At 39.5% G+C, this 21,486-nt stretch overlaps 1 protein-coding gene across 1 annotated transcript in view; it reads right to left on the reverse strand.

The window, feature by feature from the left end:
• Positions 1-60: 60 nt before the first annotated feature.
• LOC127427118 (serine protease HTRA1B-like) overlaps positions 61-21,486 on the reverse strand; it is a 71,668-nt gene continuing 50,242 nt past the window's right edge. The window contains exons 4-9 of the mRNA XM_051674502.1: positions 9,123-9,317; positions 8,933-8,965; positions 8,656-8,770; positions 8,455-8,512; positions 8,002-8,097; positions 61-2,138 (exon numbers count right to left, since the gene is read on the reverse strand). Coding sequence (XP_051530462.1) covers positions 1,970-2,138; positions 8,002-8,097; positions 8,455-8,512; positions 8,656-8,770; positions 8,933-8,965; positions 9,123-9,317 — 666 coding nt within the window. The 3' untranslated portion in view covers positions 61-1,969. The remainder of the gene's footprint in view (positions 2,139-8,001; positions 8,098-8,454; positions 8,513-8,655; positions 8,771-8,932; positions 8,966-9,122; positions 9,318-21,486) is intronic.

Consider the following 21,486-nt stretch of genomic DNA (forward strand, 5'->3'; position numbering starts at 1 on the left):
CACCATTCTTTTCAAACCAGCATTTTGAAGACTCAATGTTTGTAAAGTCACACACTGAAATGGTTTTAAAAACGTTAATCTTCTTTAATTCCGTTTCTGAAATTGCCGTCCGATGCACACAAACATTATGGAGCTTCATTACACGTTTGGCTGCAGTTTCCCAGTGAAATGTCCAGCAGGGGGTGCCAAAAGTGAGTGAAATGGTGTCGTAAATAGACGAGCTTTTAAGGTGAATGTTAGATGGGGGTTTTAATGAGTAAAAAATACCTCTCTAACCTAAAACTTTAACCTCTTACACCCTAAAGGCATTTTGACGGATTTCTGCTAAAATCGCATAATCAAAAGTAAGCTTAAACTCTTTAAAAAAATATATAAAAATGCACAGAACGTCAATTGCATGGTATACATTTTTAGAAAACCTTTCAAAATGTAAGAAAATATATTTGAATCCTGCACAGAGACTTATGATACAACACTACTGACAAAACACATAAAATATGAGAGCTAAAAAATGAACTTTTCAGTTTGACATTATACCTTTTAGACAGGAAGAATGAATGGTCAAAAAATTTACTTTGGATTGCTTTGTCCTACCACAAATTATTTTCTTCCTGGTGTAGTTGACATGTTGGAGTAACACCAAAGTTATAGCATATGGATCCATGGTTCCCAAGGTGGACTTTTATATATCAAAGTGCTTGTTTGATTCAGAATCGCCTGCTGTAAGTTGTGATATCTCATTTCTTTACTATGTGTATTTTTCATGAAGTAATAAAATGCTGTTTATCCTTTTTTTGAAGATACATGTGGATTTTACACGCAAATACTCACTGTAGTTTGGTCTCCAAATGAAACAAATTAGCTTGTAATATTCTACTATTCAAAACATTTCCAAAGATATATAACACACGTGATGTATTTTACTGATTTTTTTTGTTTTTTTTTGTTACAGTATATGATTGTTTCTGCATATTTGCGAACTTTTTAAAAACAGAACTGTTCTTATTTATCAGCAAATTTAAAAGCAGTATTTTAGAATTGCTATATTCATAGTAAAGATAAGAGTATAAGCTTTAAAATGATACCTAATTTGTGCAATCACGCAATTGGTTGTTGAGTAATACTATAATATATATATATATATATATATATATATATATATATATATATAGTGATCAGCGTCCCCTAGAGGGCCCGGTACCAGGTTGCTCCGGGTTTAAGAGGTTAACCTAAACCTAACCAATAGTGATCTAATATCAAATGAGAGGTGAAAAAAACAGACACCTAAATCTAACCGTTAGATAAATGAAAAGCACTCTTTCTGGAGCAATCTTGTATCACTTCTATGACACTTTTGTCTCACGTGTCAGCTTGCTTGCTTGACTGGTCTCGAACCATGTACTTCTGAGTCCAACACTCTCAGGTGAGCTTCCGCAGAAGATAATCATACTGGAATAAGTGTGTAAATGTAGGTGAGTCTGTAATACAAGCGTTTTGTTTGGTCGTTGTACTCGTGATTTGTGTGAAAGTTAATAAAACGCACAGTTGTTGTAGCTCATCTAGTGTTCATTTCACCAGGAAACTTTAGCGAAACGTAGAACAAATGAAACAATTTAGTAAAACAATTAGTTATAGTAACACTTATTCTATGAGAGTAGGTTGCTATATTTCATGATCCCTTGATAATGTTGATAATTTTGGTGTGTTAATTCACTTGCTGGCACAAAAATGTTAACGCTCATATCTACGTATTTACAAAAGGCTCATTCAAATATGGTGCAATATACATGAATGGATAAATGAAAAAGACTCCATGTTTAGGAAACAAGTAACTAAGAAAGGATTTCCTGTTGCGTTTCAGGTTCGATGAAAGAATTCACTTCATATTCTAGTATGAGTGTGGCTCCTGACACACACTCAGTTAGAGTCTGAGAACCAGCTCGTGGGTGAGCATGAGGGTGAAGAGAGGTCAAGGGTCAATCTCTTCAGGTTTGATGGTGAGAATGATGTCTTCATTGCTGCGTCGCACCACTGTTCTCAAACTCTCGTCTCTCTTGATGGCTGTGCTGACGTCACTGGCTGACGTGATCCTCTGACCATTAATGCTGATTATGACGTCACTCTCCTTCAAACCGCCACTAGAAAACAAGAGACGAGGTAGTTAAAACTGTTCTAATGTTTCACTAAATCCACATGACCGCAGGACCTGATTAGATATCTTGCGGCATGGGATTCAATTGGGGAGCAAACAGTACTTCCAAGAGTTGTGTGCGGGAGCGGGCGGTCAGAGAATAGCCTGAAAAATCTGATGTGGATATCTATTTTATTAATTGATAAATGCAAAAAACCCAATAATTATTATTTTTCAACGTATTTATTTTTGATGATAAAAAAAGGGAAGGAATGATGAATGCGCACTCAAAAATGGGCCAAACCTCACATCAATTTATTTATACAGCGGCCCCAGCGGAGTAACAAAATGTGCAAAATAGTGCAAAAAGTGCCAAGTGCAGCAGCCAAATGTTTTTGGGTTTACCCCTTCATCAGTGCTAAATACTTATGAGCACACACTTGCAATCATTTACAGTACAAGCCGTTACTGTAAACATTCTGATATTAAACATGTACAGTAACTGGTTCAAACGTCAAAAGACACATTATATACATACCAAGAAACATTGCTTGCATCTATACATTAAAACATATTACATTTCAGGATCAAATATACATTATTTCCAATTGATATAGAAAAGAAAATTTTGAATCCCCATAAACCATATTCCTTGTACATTTTAACAACTTTGTACTCTAAATCAGATTCTAAAGTGCAGATACACTTCAGCCGAAGAAATTGTGTGTATGGTAACCCCTTCTTAAGATAATCTAAAGGCGATATCCAAAGAAGTGTCTTGATGATGCACTTGATAGAGTGTGTAACGCATCCCATACACAGACTAAGACAGACAAACCTTTTTCTGTTGTTTGTACTATTATGTATTCAGCATATAGTCAAGAAATGAAGAACACAATCAAAAAGCATTGGCATATATTATCAAGTGATCGTGTATGCTCTACATTATTTTTGGATCCTCCACTCTTTTCCCATTATAGAGCAAAAAATATTAGAGATTATTTCATTAAATCCGATACCTTTAGCACACAGAATGTGACAAATGGTTCTTTAAGTAAAGGCATTGGTTTTTTCCCTTGTCTAATCTGTGCTGCGTGTAAGAATGTATGTAGGAGAACTTCCTCTTTTAAAAGATCGATAACAGGTCTTACATATAACATCAAACAATTTGTCACATGTGCTTCCGAAAGCGTGATTTATGTACTTATGAACTGAACTTTCAAGTGATTGAGCAAATTCAACGTCACCGTAGAGGAGGGGATATTGAACGTACACAGAGGGAATATAGATGGATTTTTTATTTGAATTCAACCTATCCTTCTTTAGGTTGTTTTTTATAGATTGAAATGTTAAGTTATTAAATGAATTTTTTCTTGATATACAGAACTGTATAAGGTTGATTGTTGCGTGTATGTGTATATATATATATATATACTGTAGTCTAGACCAACAATTAATGGATGAAAAATAAAACAATGAGGCTGTACAAAATTTTCTTTTCTGTATCAGTTGGAAATAATGTATATTTGATCCTGAAATGTAATATGTTTTAATGTATAGATGCAAGCAATGTTTCTTGGTATGTATATAATGTGTCTTTTGACGTTTGAACCAGTTACTGTACATGTTTAATATCAGAATGTTTACAGTAACGGCTTGTACTGTAAATGATTGCAGGTGTGTGCTCATAAGTATTTAGCACTGATGAAGGGGTAAACCCAAAAACATTTGGCTGCTGCACTTGGCACTTTTTGCACTATTTTGCACATTTTGTTACTCCGCTGGGGCCGCTGTATAAATAAATTGATGTGAGGTTTGGCCCATTTTTGAGTGCGCATTCATCATTCCTTCCCTTTGCATATTTTTGGATCTATGCACCTGGATAACTGGATTATATCTTTGTATACTTGGACTGGTGTTTAGCGCAATGTTGTTTGCCACATTTTTGATAATAAACACAGCATGTGCATCAAATGATTTCATATTTAGAGCAAGCTATGCAGATAGTCAATGGTGCTTTTAAAGAATGACAGAGCACAGTGTGGACACACTGTGACAAAGGATGTGAAACTCCAAAATGATAAACTGAGTGCTAAGAAATCAACCTCAGGCAAGTCAGGGGCATCATGTCATGCATCATCTGATAATTAGCAATAACAGAAAAATAAAACATTCTTTATGTAAAATTCAACGGAAGCGTTCAGGTGCGGGATAGAAACTTGCGGGTGTGGGCAGGTGTGGGATGGAAAAAAACAGTCCTGTGCAGTCTAATAACTCTAATTCTAATTCACGTTACAAGAGTGATATTTCTCAGGAAACGGTGCCAAGTGTGTCCCCTTGACTTAATACTGATATCTGAATTTAGTCACAATTGAATTCGACCTAAATGTTGCTTTTATTGGAATGAAATGGCATGCTTTTCATTATGCTCTTCAGAAGAGTATTTGAAAATCAGACAAAAAGAAAAAGGTGCAAGACTGTGTTCTTAATGTCTTTAACCTCGTGCGACCCCGTATCCACATGTGTGGACGTTGTATTTTGGAAACGATTTACTCTAGAATTGTATTTATATATTTATTTTTGCTTGTTTATTAGGTGCTACTAGTTACAAATCAAAAAGGCAAATGGAAAATGCACACAGCAGTCACACTCGGGTCTCAGGAGGTTAAAACACACATGGCACCATTTCCTGAGAATGGGCTAGTTATGTGGTTTGACAAAGCCAACATAGTGATCTACTACATAAGCTTATTATTATGTTGGCTTGAGAAAGCCAACATACTGATATTCTATTTAAACATTATTATTATTATTATTATTATTATTATTATTATTATTATTCTGAGACTAAAATTTCTGACTCTAACTCCTCCTAGAGCTTTTAAGCTACATGCACCAAACTCGGCACAGACCTTCAGACTAATCCTGAATAGTGTGCTTTATCTTTTCTAACTGATCGGAATTACAGTATTCCAGTATAGGACTTCCGAATAGGCCTCATGTCTCTTTGACTTCCATTCAAGGTATGAAAATTTTTCCTGTAATAACTCCTTAAGAGGATTCAAGCTACATCCCTTAACTCCACCACTCATACTTTCTATCTATCACTCCATCACTTTCTTTTATAGCTTTACATCACTCTTTTTATTCTATCACTTTAACACCCTAGCAACTGCATACAACCTAGCAACCATTTAGTGCACCCTAGCAACCAAAACCAATTGACTGCCAATCAAAACGGCTTAGATGGATATCTCCTGATCAGAATGTCCTAGAGACATGAGAGTTGGCTTGTTTGAATTGGGTGAGCAATCAGTCTTCAAGTATTATCGTGGAAACTACTTAGCCACGCCCTAGCAACCATTTAGAGCACCCTAGCAACCAAACACCATTGACTTCCATTCAAAATCACTAAGATGGGTATCTCAGGACCAGAATGTCATAGAGACTTCCGGGTTGACTTATTTCACTCAGGATAGCAAGGAGCCATGTTAAGTATCACCTTGGTAACTGCCTAGCAACCACATGGGCTTACCCTAGCAACCAAGTAACAAAACACATATCTCTGCACCAGAAAATCGTAGAGACTTCCGAGTTGACTTATTTCACTCAGGATAGCAAGGAGCCTCATTAAGTATCACTCTGGTAACTGCCTAGCAACCAGATGGGGTTACCCTAGCAACCAAGTAACAAATCACATATCTCTGCACCAGAACATCATAGAGACTTCCGGGTTGACTTATTTCACTTAGGATGGCAAGTAGCCGTGTTAAGTATCACCTTGGTAACTGCCTAGCAACCAGATGGGCTTAGCCTAGCAACCAAGTAACAAATCACATATCTCTGCACCAGAAAATCGTAGAGACTTCAGCGTTGACTTATTTCACTTAGGATGGCAAGTAGCCTTGATAAGTATCACCCTGGTAACTGCCTAGCAACCAGATGGGGTTACCCTAGCAACCAAGTAACAAATCACATATCTCTGCACCAGAACATCATACACACTTCTGGTTTCGTTCATTTGACTCAGGCTAGAAAGGAGCATTGTGATTATCACCTTGGTAGCTGGCTAAAAACCAGATGGGGTTACCCTTGCAACCAAGTAACAAATCACATATCTCTGCACCAGAACATCGTAGAAACTTCTGGTTTAGTTCATTTGACTCAGGATAGCAAGGAGCCTTTTGAGAATCACCCTGGTAACTGCTTAGCAACCAGATGGGGTTACCCTAGCAACCAAGTAACAAATCACATATCTCTGCACCAGAACATTGTAGAGACTTCTGGTTTAGTTCATTTGACTCAGGCTAGCAAGGAGCCTTTTGAGTATCACCTTGGTTACTGCCTAGCAACCAGATGGGGTTACCCTAGCAGCCAAGTAACAAATCACATATCTCTGCACCAGAACAACGTAGAAACTTCTGGTTTAGTTCATTTGACTCAGGCTAGCAAGGAGCCTTTTGAGTATCACCTTGGTTACTGCCTAGCAACCAGATGGGGTTACCCTAGCAGCCAAGTAACAAATCACATATCTCTGCACCAGAACATCGTAGAGACATCTGGTTTAGTTCATTTGACTCAGGCTAGCAAGGAGCCTTTTGAGAATCACCCTGGCAACTGCTTAGCAACCAGATGGGGTTACCCTAGCAACCAAGTAACAAATCACATATCTCTGCACCAGAACATCGTAGACACTTCCGGGTTGACTTATTTCACTCAGGATGGCAAGGAGCCATGTTAAGTATCACCTTGGTAACTGCCTAGCAACCATGTAACAAATCACACATCTCTGCACCAGAACATCATAGAGACTTCTGGTTTCATTCATTTGACTCAGCGTAGCAAGGAGCCTTCAATATCACCTTGGTAGCTGCCTAGCAACCAAATTGGGTTACCCTAGCAACCAATTTGCCATTCAGAAAAACAAGCAAGGGGTAGGGTTGCATTGCAGCTGACTGTCTATCTGTATGATGTTCCTTCTGTCTGTCTGACTGTAAGACCTTCAAACTTCCAACTCTTCAAACTATTTTATACTTTCCGACAAGGCTTTGTCAAGCCAACATAAAGTTTGTCTTCAAACTTTACTATCTAGTTTGAGATTTAAGTAAGGTTATATTTAACTAATGGTACACTCATTCATCTAAGCTAATTTTCTATATTATCTAGTCATTGCCAACCATAACTATGTACATTTAGTGGCTTCTGACAGGGGAGAAAATCACCTACACCACAGTATTCAACTCGTTTACACTTTAATCTCCTAAATGCTCTAACCACAATGACAGGAACTGGTCATTTATGTACAGTTCACATCATCTCATGAATGCAAAAATTCAGTGACATCCTCACCCAATTCAATGACTACCACATCTGAGTCACTGTCACCTACACACAATGAAATCCCAAAGTTTATCTTTAGTTAAACAAACTTTTGTCTATGGAAAACACACACACACACACACACACACACACATACTGCATTATGGAGAGAAATGGAGCTACTTTCCATGCAAAACATGGGCTGCTGCCTCAGCGTGATTATGAGAGTATGTGGGGTACAAACTGTGCACAGAAATGACAGTTTCTTAAAACCCTGAACAATGCCAAAACTGTTCCCCAGTCATTTCAACTGCATTCAAAGCGGATTTTATACTAAAGAAATATGACTTCATGCCAGACTGATTCACAGAGTGGTGTTGGAATCAGTCATGCTTTTATATTTGCACTGGCACAGACTGTTAAAGCTTGATCCTCTGTCCTGTTTTGAGTTTTTAAATGGCAAAGTATTCAGTTTGAAGCTTCCAAGCAGCTCTGTTCTCCCCACTGCAGTAACTAGTGACTACATGTAAAGACTTTAAAGGACTACTCACACTTCAGCCGGTGTTTTTGGGATAACTTCAATGACATATGCGCCCGAGGTGACGTCTGGGAAGTCACTCTGTCTGTCCTTCAGCTCCTTAGCAAGTCTATGAGAGACACAGTCATAGTTAGTACCAGGGGAGTTTAGGGTTAGGCATGGGAGTGGTTTGGTTAGGGGTAAGGAGGCATGGGAGGCAACAGTAGAGAAAAAAATCCAAACAAGAATACTGTATTTTGATAGGTGTGGGTGAGAAACAGATCAATATTTAAGTCCTTTTTTACTATATATTTTCCTCCCTGCCCAATAGGTGGCAATATGCAAAAAGAATGCGAATCACCAAAAACAAAAGAAGAAGAATATGAAAGTGAAAGTGGAGATTTAGAGTAAAAAAAGGACTTAAATATTGATCTGTATATTTATATATATCATCCATGAACACAAATGTGCTGTAATAGTGACTCACGTTGGGGTTAGCGTCATCATTCTCACACCAATATACTTCTTTTTTGTGGCTGTTTTTCCTAAAGACAAACCAGAAAGATTTATTTAGTGATGCCTTAAATCTGAATCATCTCACAAATGAATAATCTGAATCATATTAAACAAAGTTCAAAGTAAATGTTTCTGATGCAGTGCCGTTTTAATGCATCATCTTGTTTCTGACCTTTAGCCTGTCTGTCATGAGACTCGGCCAGGAATTGTCGGATCTTGTCAGATGGAATAGCGAAAGAAATCCCTGCTGTCACCTTCAGCGTGTTGATTCCGATCACTTCACCGTCCTATGACACAAACGCACAAACACACACACAGCTGCATGTTCGGAAGTCTTCCTGTCGACACTGATCATGATGAATACACACGTGTGTTTACAGTCAGCAGACTCAACACAATTAAATAATATACTATCATGCAAGAATCAAGAAAATAAAATGTGATCTTACCAGGTTCACCAAGGGCCCTCCTGAATTCCCATACTGAAACACAGAAAGAGTTTGGGTTATGAGATGTGTGTGTGTGTGTGTGTGTGTGTGATATTGAAGGGCTCATTTATCCACTGTATTAAATTCAATTGTTCTTAATGTTCATTAACTGAGCAGTATGATGAAGTGGTTTAGAAGAGTTTGTGCTCACATTGATGATGGCATCAGTCTGGATATAGTCCATGTCGGAGTTACGCAGGCCCAGTTCTTTGCCTCCTCGCTGGGTGGTGCTGACGATGCCTGTGGTCACAGTGTTCTGGAGAGAGAACGGACTGCCGATGGCCACCACAAACTCTCCTGGTCTCAGATCAGCGGACCGGCCCAACAACAGCACCGGCAGTTTCATCTGCAAAATAAAAGACAGAGAAGCCATGTCACACACATGTACTAACACTCAAAATGCAGTTTGAATCTCCCGCCACGTTTTGTTAAAACTAGCTATGTTGATTCTAAGCAAGAAAATATTATGGTCCTGAGAGGCCCCTGGGCACCAATATCTCTGGCACCCCCATTGGCTCGGTCCAAAATCCATTCTCCTAGTTACACTTTAAAAGATCCAGAAGTCTTTCCAGTTTTGTGAAAAGCAAATGGATCCCATGAAAGTGTGTTTTTCAAAATATATTTTTAAGATAATTTCTTCAATATTGATAGGTACAATCTAACTATCTACGTACTAATAAATTTTATTTTTTTATTTATTTATTTTTGCAATAATTTATTTAAAATAAATACATTAAAAAAGTGAAGTAAATACATACACTATGGTGCCTTGATCCCGCTAGGAATACAAAATAAAGGTAATTCTGACTTTACATTACACAATTCTCACTTTTTTTTTCTTGCAATTGCAGGTTTTAGAGTCGTAATTATGTAATACAAAGTCACAATTGTGAGAAAATCTGAATTGTGCATTTATATCTTCTAATTGAGACTTGGGAGTTTGTAATAGCATGATATAAAGTCAAAATTCCCTTTATTATTATTTTTATTACGTTGCGGATCAAGACAGCTTTGTACACCTCTAGCTGGTGTTGCTTTAAAGGGGTCATGACATAAAGAATCAAATTTTCTTTGATCTTTTCACATATAAGAGGTCATTGTACTATTAAAAACATACTGTAAGTTTCAGAACTGAAAACTTCCTCCACACTGTAAAAAAAGCATTTGTTGAAACCAAGCTGATAAAACGACTCGTTCTCTACTTCCTTCACATTGTGAGGTAATTTACCGCCTACTTTACTTATCACTTCTGTAGCCCCGCCCAGCAGCGGTGAGCAGAGCAGGTCAGTCAAGAGCAGAGAGCCAATCAGAACAGTGGGCATGTACTGTCAAGTCTTAAAGGAGAAGCAGCACCAAAACAGAGTGTTTCTGACAGAGGGTCAGAATGAGAGAGAAAAATGATAATGTTTTACAAATATATAAGACTGCTTTTGCGCAAAACACTTTACTAATATTATAGGTGAACCTCAAGGAACATACAGTATTGAAGTACAAAAAAAAACAAAACAAAAAAACACACCTTTAAGTGTTCAGTTTCTTCCAAAAACTCTACAGGAGAAAACTCAGAGATTAAGTTACTTTTTCCAAACAAACACTCAGGCCCTGGTTTACTATGATTTCAAATAACAAGTACTAATTTTCTTGTGCAGTCTACCAAATTGGTGTGGGCATCGTGGGTGTACTGTGGGTGATTTACTAAGAAAAATCGCATATGCAACTTATGTTGGACAGACCCTCCAAAAGAGGCTTTTGCATGCTGAAATTGCACGAAATGCGAGCTCACAGTATAGCTCTCACTAAATAATACCACTTTATTTGTATTCAATATGGCATTTATTAATATAAATATGTGTATTTATAGGATAATATGATATCATTAAAAAAATCCTTTCTATTCAACTAGTGTAAGAATAGTTAATGAGAATACCCATGACCATCTCCTCCTGAAACGTTTCAGAACAATTGAAAAGCAAAACATATATTCACAGAATCAACATTTAACCCCCATTATTCCCTTTCCCTCTCCCAATCCCCAACCCCACCCTGACCCTCAACAAATATTCCTGTGGTCACACTTGAGTATAGACACACACACATAAAAGAAAAATATATATAAAAAAATAATGATCATACACATTTAAAACTACACTTCCCTCTCCACTGCCCCTCCCCGAGAGCCCTCAAAAAAGACCAAATAGCTACCCCATTTTTGATTAAATAAAAAAAGTTGCCTAGTCTTCTACATGACATTTCCTCGAATGCCGCAACCCTCCCCATCTCTGTGCACCACTCTTGAAATGAAGGCGCTCCAGCCAACTTCCATCCCCTAAGAATAATCTGTCTGCTGATCATAACACTGGCTAGGACCCAATGTTTTATGCATTTATCCCCTATATTAATGACCGCCTCATCACCTAAAATACAGAGTCTGGGGCAAAATGAAATTTGAGTACCCAATACGTCACACATAAAGCTCTGAACCCTCATCCAAAATTCTTGGATCTTGACACACCACCAAAAAACATGGGTTGTGTCCCCATCTTCTGATTTGCATTGCCAGCAGGTGGGTGTGCCTTTCAGACCAAGCCTATATAATCTAGAGGGGTCCAATAGAATCAATGTAAAATCATAAATTGCATCAGGGGCACCCTTGCATCTCTAGATGTAGACTTGACATTTTTTTAGAATCCTAGTCCACACTCCCTCCTCCAATACCAAGTTTAAATCTTTCTCCCATAATCTCCTGAGAGAAGTTGAAGCTCCGTCCCCCAGACTCTGAATTAACAGGGAGTAATACACTGATGCCTCATGACCTTTTCCAAAAGCAGTAATCACCACTCCCAGAGTATCTGCCGCTCTAAAAAATTTATAGTCCCTACCAGATGTGTTCAAAAGTCTCCAAATACAATACCGGTCAAAACTTTTGAAACACTTGACTGAAATGTTTCTCATGATCTTAAAAATCTTTTGATCTGAAGGTGTATGCTTAAATGTTTGAAATTAGTTTTGTAGACAAAAATATAATTGTGCCACCATATTAATTTATTTCATTATAAAACTCAAATTTAATAATAATAAAAAAAGTTTTTGAAATGTATGACTTGGACCAAATAATAAAGAAAAGGAGTCAATAAGTGCCCAACATAGATGGGAACTCCTTCAATCCTGTTTAGAAAGCATCCCAGGGTGATACCTCAAGAAGTTGGTTGAGAAAGTGTCAAGAGTACATGGTGACTACTTTGAAGATGCTAAAATATAACAGTTTTGATTTATTTTGTATTTTGTTTAGTAACAACATAATTCCCATAGTTCCATTTATGTTATTCCATAGTTTTGATGACTTTACTATTATTATAAAATGTGAAAAAAAAATTATAATAAAGAATGAGTAAGTGTTTCAAAACTTTTGACTGGTAGTATATCTGTAAGACCAAGATTTTTACACATCCTGTGAAGCGTCAATGTTGCTCTAGGGGGCTTAAACACTTTTGCTTCACTATGATCAAGGACTGAGTCCATCAACAGATTAATAAATTTGAATTAATAAATATTAAATTGTATCATGAGGGGTGCCAGCAGTTTGCAACATCCCTTCAAGATCTATAAAAAAGCCCTGATCATCAGTGTTAGGTGCATAAATATTAGCCAAAATAAGACTTTGCCCCTGAATTTCTGCTAAAACAACAATGACTCTTCCTAATTTATCTTTAATCAGTTTGAGACATTTGAATTGTATTTATTTACTTATCAGTGTAATGACTCCCCTGCTCTTACTTGAGCCAGCACTAAAGAAAACGTGTCCACCCCATATCTTCCCAAATTTTCAGCTTCCTGCGGGGAAAGATGTGTTTCTTGAAGAAACACTGTATCATATTTTTTACATTTAAGAAGAGAAATAACCTTCCTCCTTTTCATGGGGTGCTCCAACCCATTCACATTCCACGTGGAGAGAGATAATCCACTCATACTAACATTTGACAATTTGACATATTTGAAAAAATAGATTGTGTGTCAAAAATAAAAGTATAAAGACCACATTCCAACATTAGTTTAACAATCAAACCCCAAACTTCCCCCCGAATCAAACAAACAGAAAAAAGAAAAATGTGCACATTAACCCTGCGCACAACAGCGCCAACTGGCATCCATCCCTCTAAACTCAAACAGTCCATGTACGCCTATGAGAGCCCCCGCGACAACTTTGCTGTTGGATTGCTCAAGTCCGGTGTTTCTATACAAATTTTGTGAGACAGAATTACCCAACAGAAGATAATCTATAAAACAAACTCCAGCTAATAGGCGGAATAAACACAAAGAACGTGTAGATTCATCCACATAACTGTCCCACAGGTGTGTTCCTCCACAAAACAAGCTCCAGCCTCTAGCAGAACCAGCAAAAAAATAAAAAATAAAAAAAACGTTCAGTTTCCTCGGGCAGTAAAATGAATGTTCAGTGAGCCGGTTCATTTGACTGCTACATGAGTGCATCAAATGTCCCAGTCACTCCAGTGTCCTGCAAGAATAAATCGATCCCTTTCTTGACATAACCACCTCAGAGAATTCTCCATGGCAGTGATCGATCAATGTATTACAGCAACATCCTCCAAGTCAGCAACAACCTTCGTCAGCATTGCCGACATCTTCAGCAATTCTCGCCGAATTTCCCCAAATCAGCTCCCTGGCTTGCGGCCTGCTGCTCATGGGCATCAGCTTGAGCACGTAAGTGTCTTTAAATGTCTCCAGAGCCCGAGGATTTTGAATTCTTTGACATATTGTCCTCCTAGAACAGTTAAGGATCAGGGTGTGTCGAATCTCACTGGTTTATGACATAAAAAGTATTAAAACTAGCAAAATGTGCAGAGCTCGCCGCACACACGTCCGAACGCCGCATGGCACCACGCGATTCTCTCCGAGCCAGAGGATTTTGAACTCTTTGACATATTGTCCTCCTAGAACAGTTATGGAACAGAGTGTATCGAATCTCACCGGTTTATGCCATAAAAAGTATTAAAACTAGCAAAGTGCACAGAGCTCAGTGTTCACACGTCCGATCCTCGCATGGCATCACGTGACTCCGCAGTTACCATTTCTGAAATTACCAGTCTATTGGCATTGACACTGCCCTTTATTTTGCATATTGGATGTATGCTTTAAAGTGCATAATTATAAAGTCAAACGCGCTATTTTGCGTGTCTGACAGACGCAATCCTCACAAGACTGTGAAAAAAATGAATTTTATTTTGCACACGCTGTCAAGTTTGCATGTGTTTTTATACATGCAAGTCTTCGTATATCAGGGCCAATGTGGCATGACATCCAGGTTCTTTCATGGGCGCTTTGTTCAAATTGAGCTGAATGCCATTCATGGAGTTGAAACACCCCGTTTCCAAAAGATTATTGGAGATTTGGGTGTCTTTAAGGTTTCCATCAGGATCAGTACAAACTCAGAATTGGACATAAATTATCATATTTCATGGATCACCATCCATTGTATCTGCTTTAATAAGACCCATTTACCCCACAGCTGCACTTTTCATGAAGGAATTGAACAAACTATGATTGCAAATGACAGATATGAGGCCAAATATTAACTAACAATTATCTAATACGATCAAACGATTGATTACACATTGCTATATAAGAGAAACAATTGATATATTAATTATTAATTTGATTTGTGATGTTTTGCTGTCTGTTTGACACAGAACAGCTTCTACTGTGAATCGTTGAGAGTGTTCTCGTATGTACTGCCCCCTTCAGGACCCCTTTCTTTTGGGTCTATATCTGGTCTTTCACTACTGAACCATTCCACAGCCCTCTTTTACTTGTGTGTTTGGGTCACTGGCTAACTGCAAGGTCCTCTTATGGTTGAGTTTTTTGATGGATACTCCCACATTTTATCAAGTGCTTTATGTGATGGCAAGCTGACCTGACCCCGAAGCAGAAACACAGATTTAATGCTTTCATCAGCACATTTCACAGCTGGTTTGATCTCAGTGTGAGGAGACCACACACCTAAACAGCTGAAATTAAAGCATGGGCCTCGAGCACCTATGGAAAAGCATGAGATATTCCTCTTCCCCATTCATGTTCTCCTTTGTCATTTCAACATTAACTGTACAGTAAATATTATATAGGCAGTCTTCATGCAATTTGAAACAAAAGACAACTATGTTTGTGATCTTTGGGATAGACAGTCCCTTTGTTTTTGTTACAATAAACTTCTGTGTATTTAGGCAGTGGGGGTTCTGATGCTCCATGCTCTGATGTTGCATTATCCAACATCTAATTGCATATCACAATTTTCACATCATGCAGCCCTAGTCTAGTCTAAACTGAGGCTCCTAAACTGAAACATTTACAAGTCAAATGCCTGTTTTTAGTTGCCAAATTATATATGAATATAATCATGTGTCTTGTTGAGGAGAGGTGTGCTTTGACTTTTCAATGCAATCAGACTTACAATTAGACTCCCACTGAAGAAGGGTCCTGGCCATATCTGGAGACCAGAATATCATAGAGATTTGAGGGTCAGATCTTTTGACTTGGGTCACCTAGCAATGCCTTTGCATATGTCTTTTAATCTATTTGACATTGGTCTGTTCTGAGGAATACAGATACAGAAAAAACAACTGCGCAGTGGAGCGAGTATGGCAGAGTTTGTATGCTGTACGTTCCAGATGGTCTTGTTTGCAGATGCACAATCGCTGCTCATCTAAAGAAAACACATTACTGTTCTACACTCTTATTCACTCCCACAACCTCTGAATACGTCTGACAACCTGCAATCACATTCTAAAGCCAGCAGCTCGCATCCGCACCAAATCTGGATTCACCAAATTTAGCCTTTCAATTTATATGTATTTTTGAATGAAAGAAAATATCAATTATTTGTACCAACAACCATCACTTCTTTAGTTACTTCTATATGCAAGTGTACTCCTAAAAGTTGACAAAATTAACTTTCAATAGCTATATGCATATACAGTGCATCCGGAAAGTATTCACAGTGCTTCACTTTTTCCACATTTTGTTATGTTACAGCCTTATTCCAAAATGGATTAAATTCATTATTTTCCTCAAAATTCTAATGAAATTCAAAATTGAAATCTTTGCAAATTTATTAAAAATAAAAAACGAAAAAAATTACATGTACATAAGTATTCACAGCCTTTGCCATGACACTCAAAATTGAGCTCAGGTGCATCCTGTTTCCACTGATCATCCTTGAGATGTTTCTACAACTTGATTGGAGTCCACCAATTTTTTGGTAAATTCAGTTGATTGGACATGATTTGGAAAGGCACACTCTTGTCTATATAAGGTCCCACAGTTAACGGTGCATGTCAGAGCACAAACCAAGCCATGAAGTCCAAGGAATTTTCTGTAGACCTCCGAGACAGGATTGTATCGAGGCACAGATCTGGGAAAGGGTACAGAAAAATTTCTGCAGCATTGAAGGTCCCAGTGAGCACAGTGGCCTCCATCATCCATAAATGGAAGAAGATTGGAACCACCAGGACTCTTCCTAGAGCTGGCCGCCTGGCCAAACCGAGCGATCGGGGGAGAAGGGCCTTAGTCAGGGAGGTGACCAAGAACCCGATGGTCACTCTGACAGAGCTCCAGCGTTTCTCCTTGGAGAGAGGAGAAACTTCCAGAAGAAAAACCATCTCTGCAGCACTCCACCAATCAGGCCTGTGTGGTAGAGTGGCCAGACGGAAGCCACTCCTCAGTAAAAGGCACATGACAGCCCGCCTGGAGTTTGCCAAAAGGCACCTGAAGGACTCTCAGACCATGAGAAACAAAATTCTCTGGTCTGATGAAACAAAGATTGAACTCTTTGGCCTGAATGGCAAGCGTCATGTCTGGAGGAAACCAGGCACCGCTCATCACCTGGCCAATACCATCCCTACAGTGAAGCATGGTGGTGGCAGCATCATGCTGTGGGGATGTTTTTCAGCGGCAGGAATTGGGAGACCAGTCAGGATCGAGGGAAAGATGAATGCAGCAATGTACAGAGACATCCTTGATGAAAACCTGCTCCAGAGCGCTCTGGACCTCAGACTGGGGCGAAGGTTCATCTTCCAACAGGACAATGACCCTAAGCACACAGCCAAGATAACAAAGGAGTGGCTACGGGACAACTGTGTATGTCTTGAGTGGCCCAGCCAGAGCCCAGACTTGAACCCGATTGAACATCTCTGGAGAGATCTGAAAATGGCTGTGCACCGACGCTCCCCATCCAACCTGATGGAGCTTGAGAGGTCCTGCAAAGAAGAATGGGAGAAACTGCCCAAAAATAGGTGTGCCAAGCTTGTAGCATCATACTCAAAAAGACTTGAGGCTGTAATTGATGCCACAGGTGCTTCAACAAAGTATTGAGCAAAGGCTGTGAATACTTATGTACATGTGATTTTTTTTTTTTTTTTTTTTAATAAACTTGCAAAGATTTCAAACAAACTTCTTTCACGTTGTCATTATGAGGTATTGTTTGTAGAATTGAGGAAAATAATGAATTTAATCCATTTTGGAATAAGGCTGTAACATAACAAAATGTGGAAAAAGTAAAGCGATGTGAATACTTTCCGGATGCACCGTATTACAGCCTTCCTCTTACTGGAAAATATTGATAAAAATATTGATTGATTGTTTAGGGATGTATGCAAATTTTTGAATGACAATGTCCCCTACTCCTAATTTGTAAATACCTGCTATTGGGCTAGCTATAGCAAGTTGGTCTGTGTCTACAACATCACGTGTTCTTTCCGAATGTTTTTCTACGTTGAGTCAGACCCAATGTGCCGAATACGAAGATCCATCACGTGCCCAATGTTCACGTGCCAAAAATCTATTGCGTGGTCACTTTGATGTCACATCCCTTTTGATGTCCAGCAACAGAGAGAGACATTTGGAAAGAAGAAAGTGAAATAAGACTGTTTTGTTCACGACTGCCATTCCATTTACGGCAACTATGGGTAAAAGGCATTCGAAATGCATAGAGCGATTTTAGAAGACAAAGCAATTGACCTCCTGTCTGGTGTCTCATTCCGAAGTGTCTTTGTTGTTTCATTAAAAAAGTCTTTCTTTAGGGACTATCTTGAGCAGTGATGTCAAAGGCAGCGGGGAAAAATATTTTACACTTTTAAGAGCCCTTGAAAAAAACCGCACTAATGAAACATTTACTCTGTTACAATGTTTTTTTGTTTTTTTCTTTGTGGTTTATATGTTGCTTTAAAAAATTGTTACTTTGTCAGATACATGGCTACTTTTGAAAAGCCATCAGTAGAAAATACACTTTCTGTTTCCACAATGGTGTAGTTCTGGCATCTACCAGCAGCTAATGTAACTAACGTAGTAAATAAAAGCCTAAAGCTGAATAGTCACTTACCACGTGATTTATAAAACGATGTCTGTTGGAAATAAAGCGGGTAAAAAGGGAAATAATCAGAAAAGAAACCATGATTGCACAATAGCCCAGTACTGTAGGTGGCAATATGCACATACAATACAAGTAGCCAAAAAATTTAAAGAAGAGGAAGAATACAGCACGTCTATAGCCGGATGGCTCTAGTGTACTTGAATAAAGATGCTACGGTAACCTGCAATATATGTAAACTGTTCTTCAACTATAACAGAAATACTAATGCTATGCATAATCAATTATAAAGACTAAAGAGACTTTTCAACATGATCAGCACAACTTTGTGTGTACGGACATCTGACTGTGTTCCTTTGGGTTAGTAACGTCAAGACTAGTTGAATTCAACTTATGAATAATGGCCTTGACTAGTCGACTAAAAATCAGTAGTCGTGCAAGCCCTAACATATTAATCAACAAGCAAGCTTCACAGATTTTTCTCGTTGAAGTCCTTGATCCACCTAAACAGAGGAGTTGAATTCGCTGAATCACCATTAAATGCATCTGCCTGGTACCTGGTGCTTTACCCACTGCTGAGTAATACACTGTAAATGTACTCAAAACTATAAGACAATGACATTTACAGCTGATTGTACCAGCTGAAGAGCTGAGACGGGCAGACCAGTGAAAGACGATCAGACTGTCAAGCACTGTACAGAAGTTAATGGATGAGGGTCAACAGATGACGGGTGCCAGTGGATGTGTCCTTTAGCACAAACTCAAGGTGCATTGCACTCAGAAGTGATCATCCCTATGCCCTTTTTTTACTCTAAATCTACACTTGTACTTTCAATTTTACATCTGAGTCACATGTGGTGCCTGTTTAGTTTCGCTTTCACATCTGGAAGTGAAAGTTAAAATGGAGATTTAGAGTAAAAAAGGACTTAAAAATGTATCTATTTCTCACTCACACCTATTATACTGCATCTGAAGATATTGATTAAACCACTGGAGTCTTATGGATTACTTTTACGCTGCCTTTATGTGCTTTTTGGAATGTCAAACTTTTGGCACTCATTCACTTGCATTGTATGGACCTACAGAGTTGAGATATTCTCCTAAAAATCTTAATTTGTGTTCTGGTTAAGAAAGAAAGCCATACACATCTGGGATATAATGAGGGTGAGTAAATGATAAGAGAATTTTCATTTTGGGTTGAACTATCCATTTAAGCTCAATCAACAGTATGTGTAGCATAATGTTTTAAACCACACGTTTTATATTTGGAGGTTTGGTGCCATACACACCTGTTGGCACTTTCTTGGGAGGCTGTGCGGTACTTGGCCCGATAATAATATCTGACTTATTTTTTATGTACTAGGCAGGACTATAGGGCAAAATTTTAAATCAAAGCTGGATGTGGTCATGTGTCTGTCATTGGGGAGAGAGGAAACGGTAAGGGCCATCACCTGGATATTAGTGATATTAAACACCTGTCTCTCATTTCAGTGACGGAGGATAAGGGCTTTAAAAGGCCACCTGAGTGAGGGACAGACAGAGAGAGTTGGTGTCACACACGCACACCCTGAACCATGCTGAAAAGCTGCTTATATGAACTGTTTAATCGACGCTGTGTTTTGTTTAAGTGCTGTAAAGCCAATACCTGTTTGAAGAAGCAGAAAAGCAGACTGTGACTTTGAGTTGGGTGAATAAAAAGCTGACTTACCTGGACTGCTACAACGCTTCCCGCTTCCTTCCTAATGGAATCTTTTACACTGATGCCGAAAACCGGGAAAAGGAAGAAGACTGGTCGCCATGGACCCCTCACCGCTGGACGAAGTCATTCGTGCCCTGGCTAGCATGCAGGAGACTCAACACCAAGCTCTCCTCGCGCAAGAACATCACTTCCAGGAGCTCCTCCAAGCCCAGGCTGAGGATCGGCAGGCCTTACGGAGTTGGCTAGCTCCAGGCGGATCCTCTGCCACGACCCCGGAGGCAGCGATAAGGCCGCACCTCCTACTCACCAAGATGGGGCCCCAGGATGAGCCGGAAGCATTTGTGAGTCTTTTCGAACAGTTAGCCACTGCTTCTGGCTGGGCACGAGCCCAATGGGCCCACTACCTGCTACCGCTGCTTTCCGGGGAGGCCCAGCTCGCGGCCCAGCAACTACCAGCTGAGGACCGCCTGGATTACACCAAACTGAAGACTTATGTCCTGCAACAGGTTGGCCGCACCCCTGAACAACATCGCCAGCAGTTCCACTCCCTCACCCTGAGTGACGCCGGCCGCATGTTTGCGTTTGCCCAGCAGCTCCATGATGCCTGCCGAAGATGGGTGCTAGCCAAGGAAGGCCCCGGCGTTGAAGATGTCATCGAGCTGATGATGCTGGAGCAGCTGACAATCCGTCTGCCCCGAGGAACAGGAATGGGTCCAGTGTCATCGCCCCACAGTCTGCCCCCGGTCGAGCAGGGACGTACAGGATACTGGTAAAAATTAAGGGGTGTACATACCAAGCCCTGGTGTATTCAGGCTGTAATCAAACCTCGATCCACCATGGTTTGGTTTATGACGGGGCTTTCTGTACAAAACACAAGGTGTGGTGAGCGTCAGAATGATGCAGGAGGGGAATCCTCCAGCGTTCCTGCCCTTAGGGAATTCCCGGAGGGGGACTTCCCTCTAGAGCAGTCACATGATGAAACCCTTAGGCACACCTTTGACCAAGTGAGAGTAATCAATGGCCAGCAGCTCCAGCCCGACATCGCCCTCACATATCCGTATTTTTCAATTATTAGGGACCGGTTGTATCGAGTGATGCAGGACACTCAAACTCATGAAAATACAACCCAGTTATTAGTCCCGAGGAGCTGTTAGGAAACACTTTTCCAGGTGGCTCACCACAATCCTATGGTGGGTCATTAGGACAAGAAAAAACACTGCACCGTTTAATGACCCGCTTTTATTGGCTGGGCATTCGCGGGGATGTACGCAGATGGTGTGCAGCATGCCACGAATGTCAGTTGGTGAATCCACCAGCCACCCCAAGTGCGCCATTGTGCCCATTACCGTTAATCGAGGCCCCTTTCGAAAGAATTGTCATGGACCTCGTCAGGCCATTAGAACGGTCAGCACGCGGATATCGGTTTGTATTAGTCCTGGT

Source organism: Myxocyprinus asiaticus, chromosome 36, assembly GCF_019703515.2.
Source record: "Myxocyprinus asiaticus isolate MX2 ecotype Aquarium Trade chromosome 36, UBuf_Myxa_2, whole genome shotgun sequence".
Lineage (NCBI taxonomy): Eukaryota > Metazoa > Chordata > Actinopteri > Cypriniformes > Catostomidae > Myxocyprinus > Myxocyprinus asiaticus.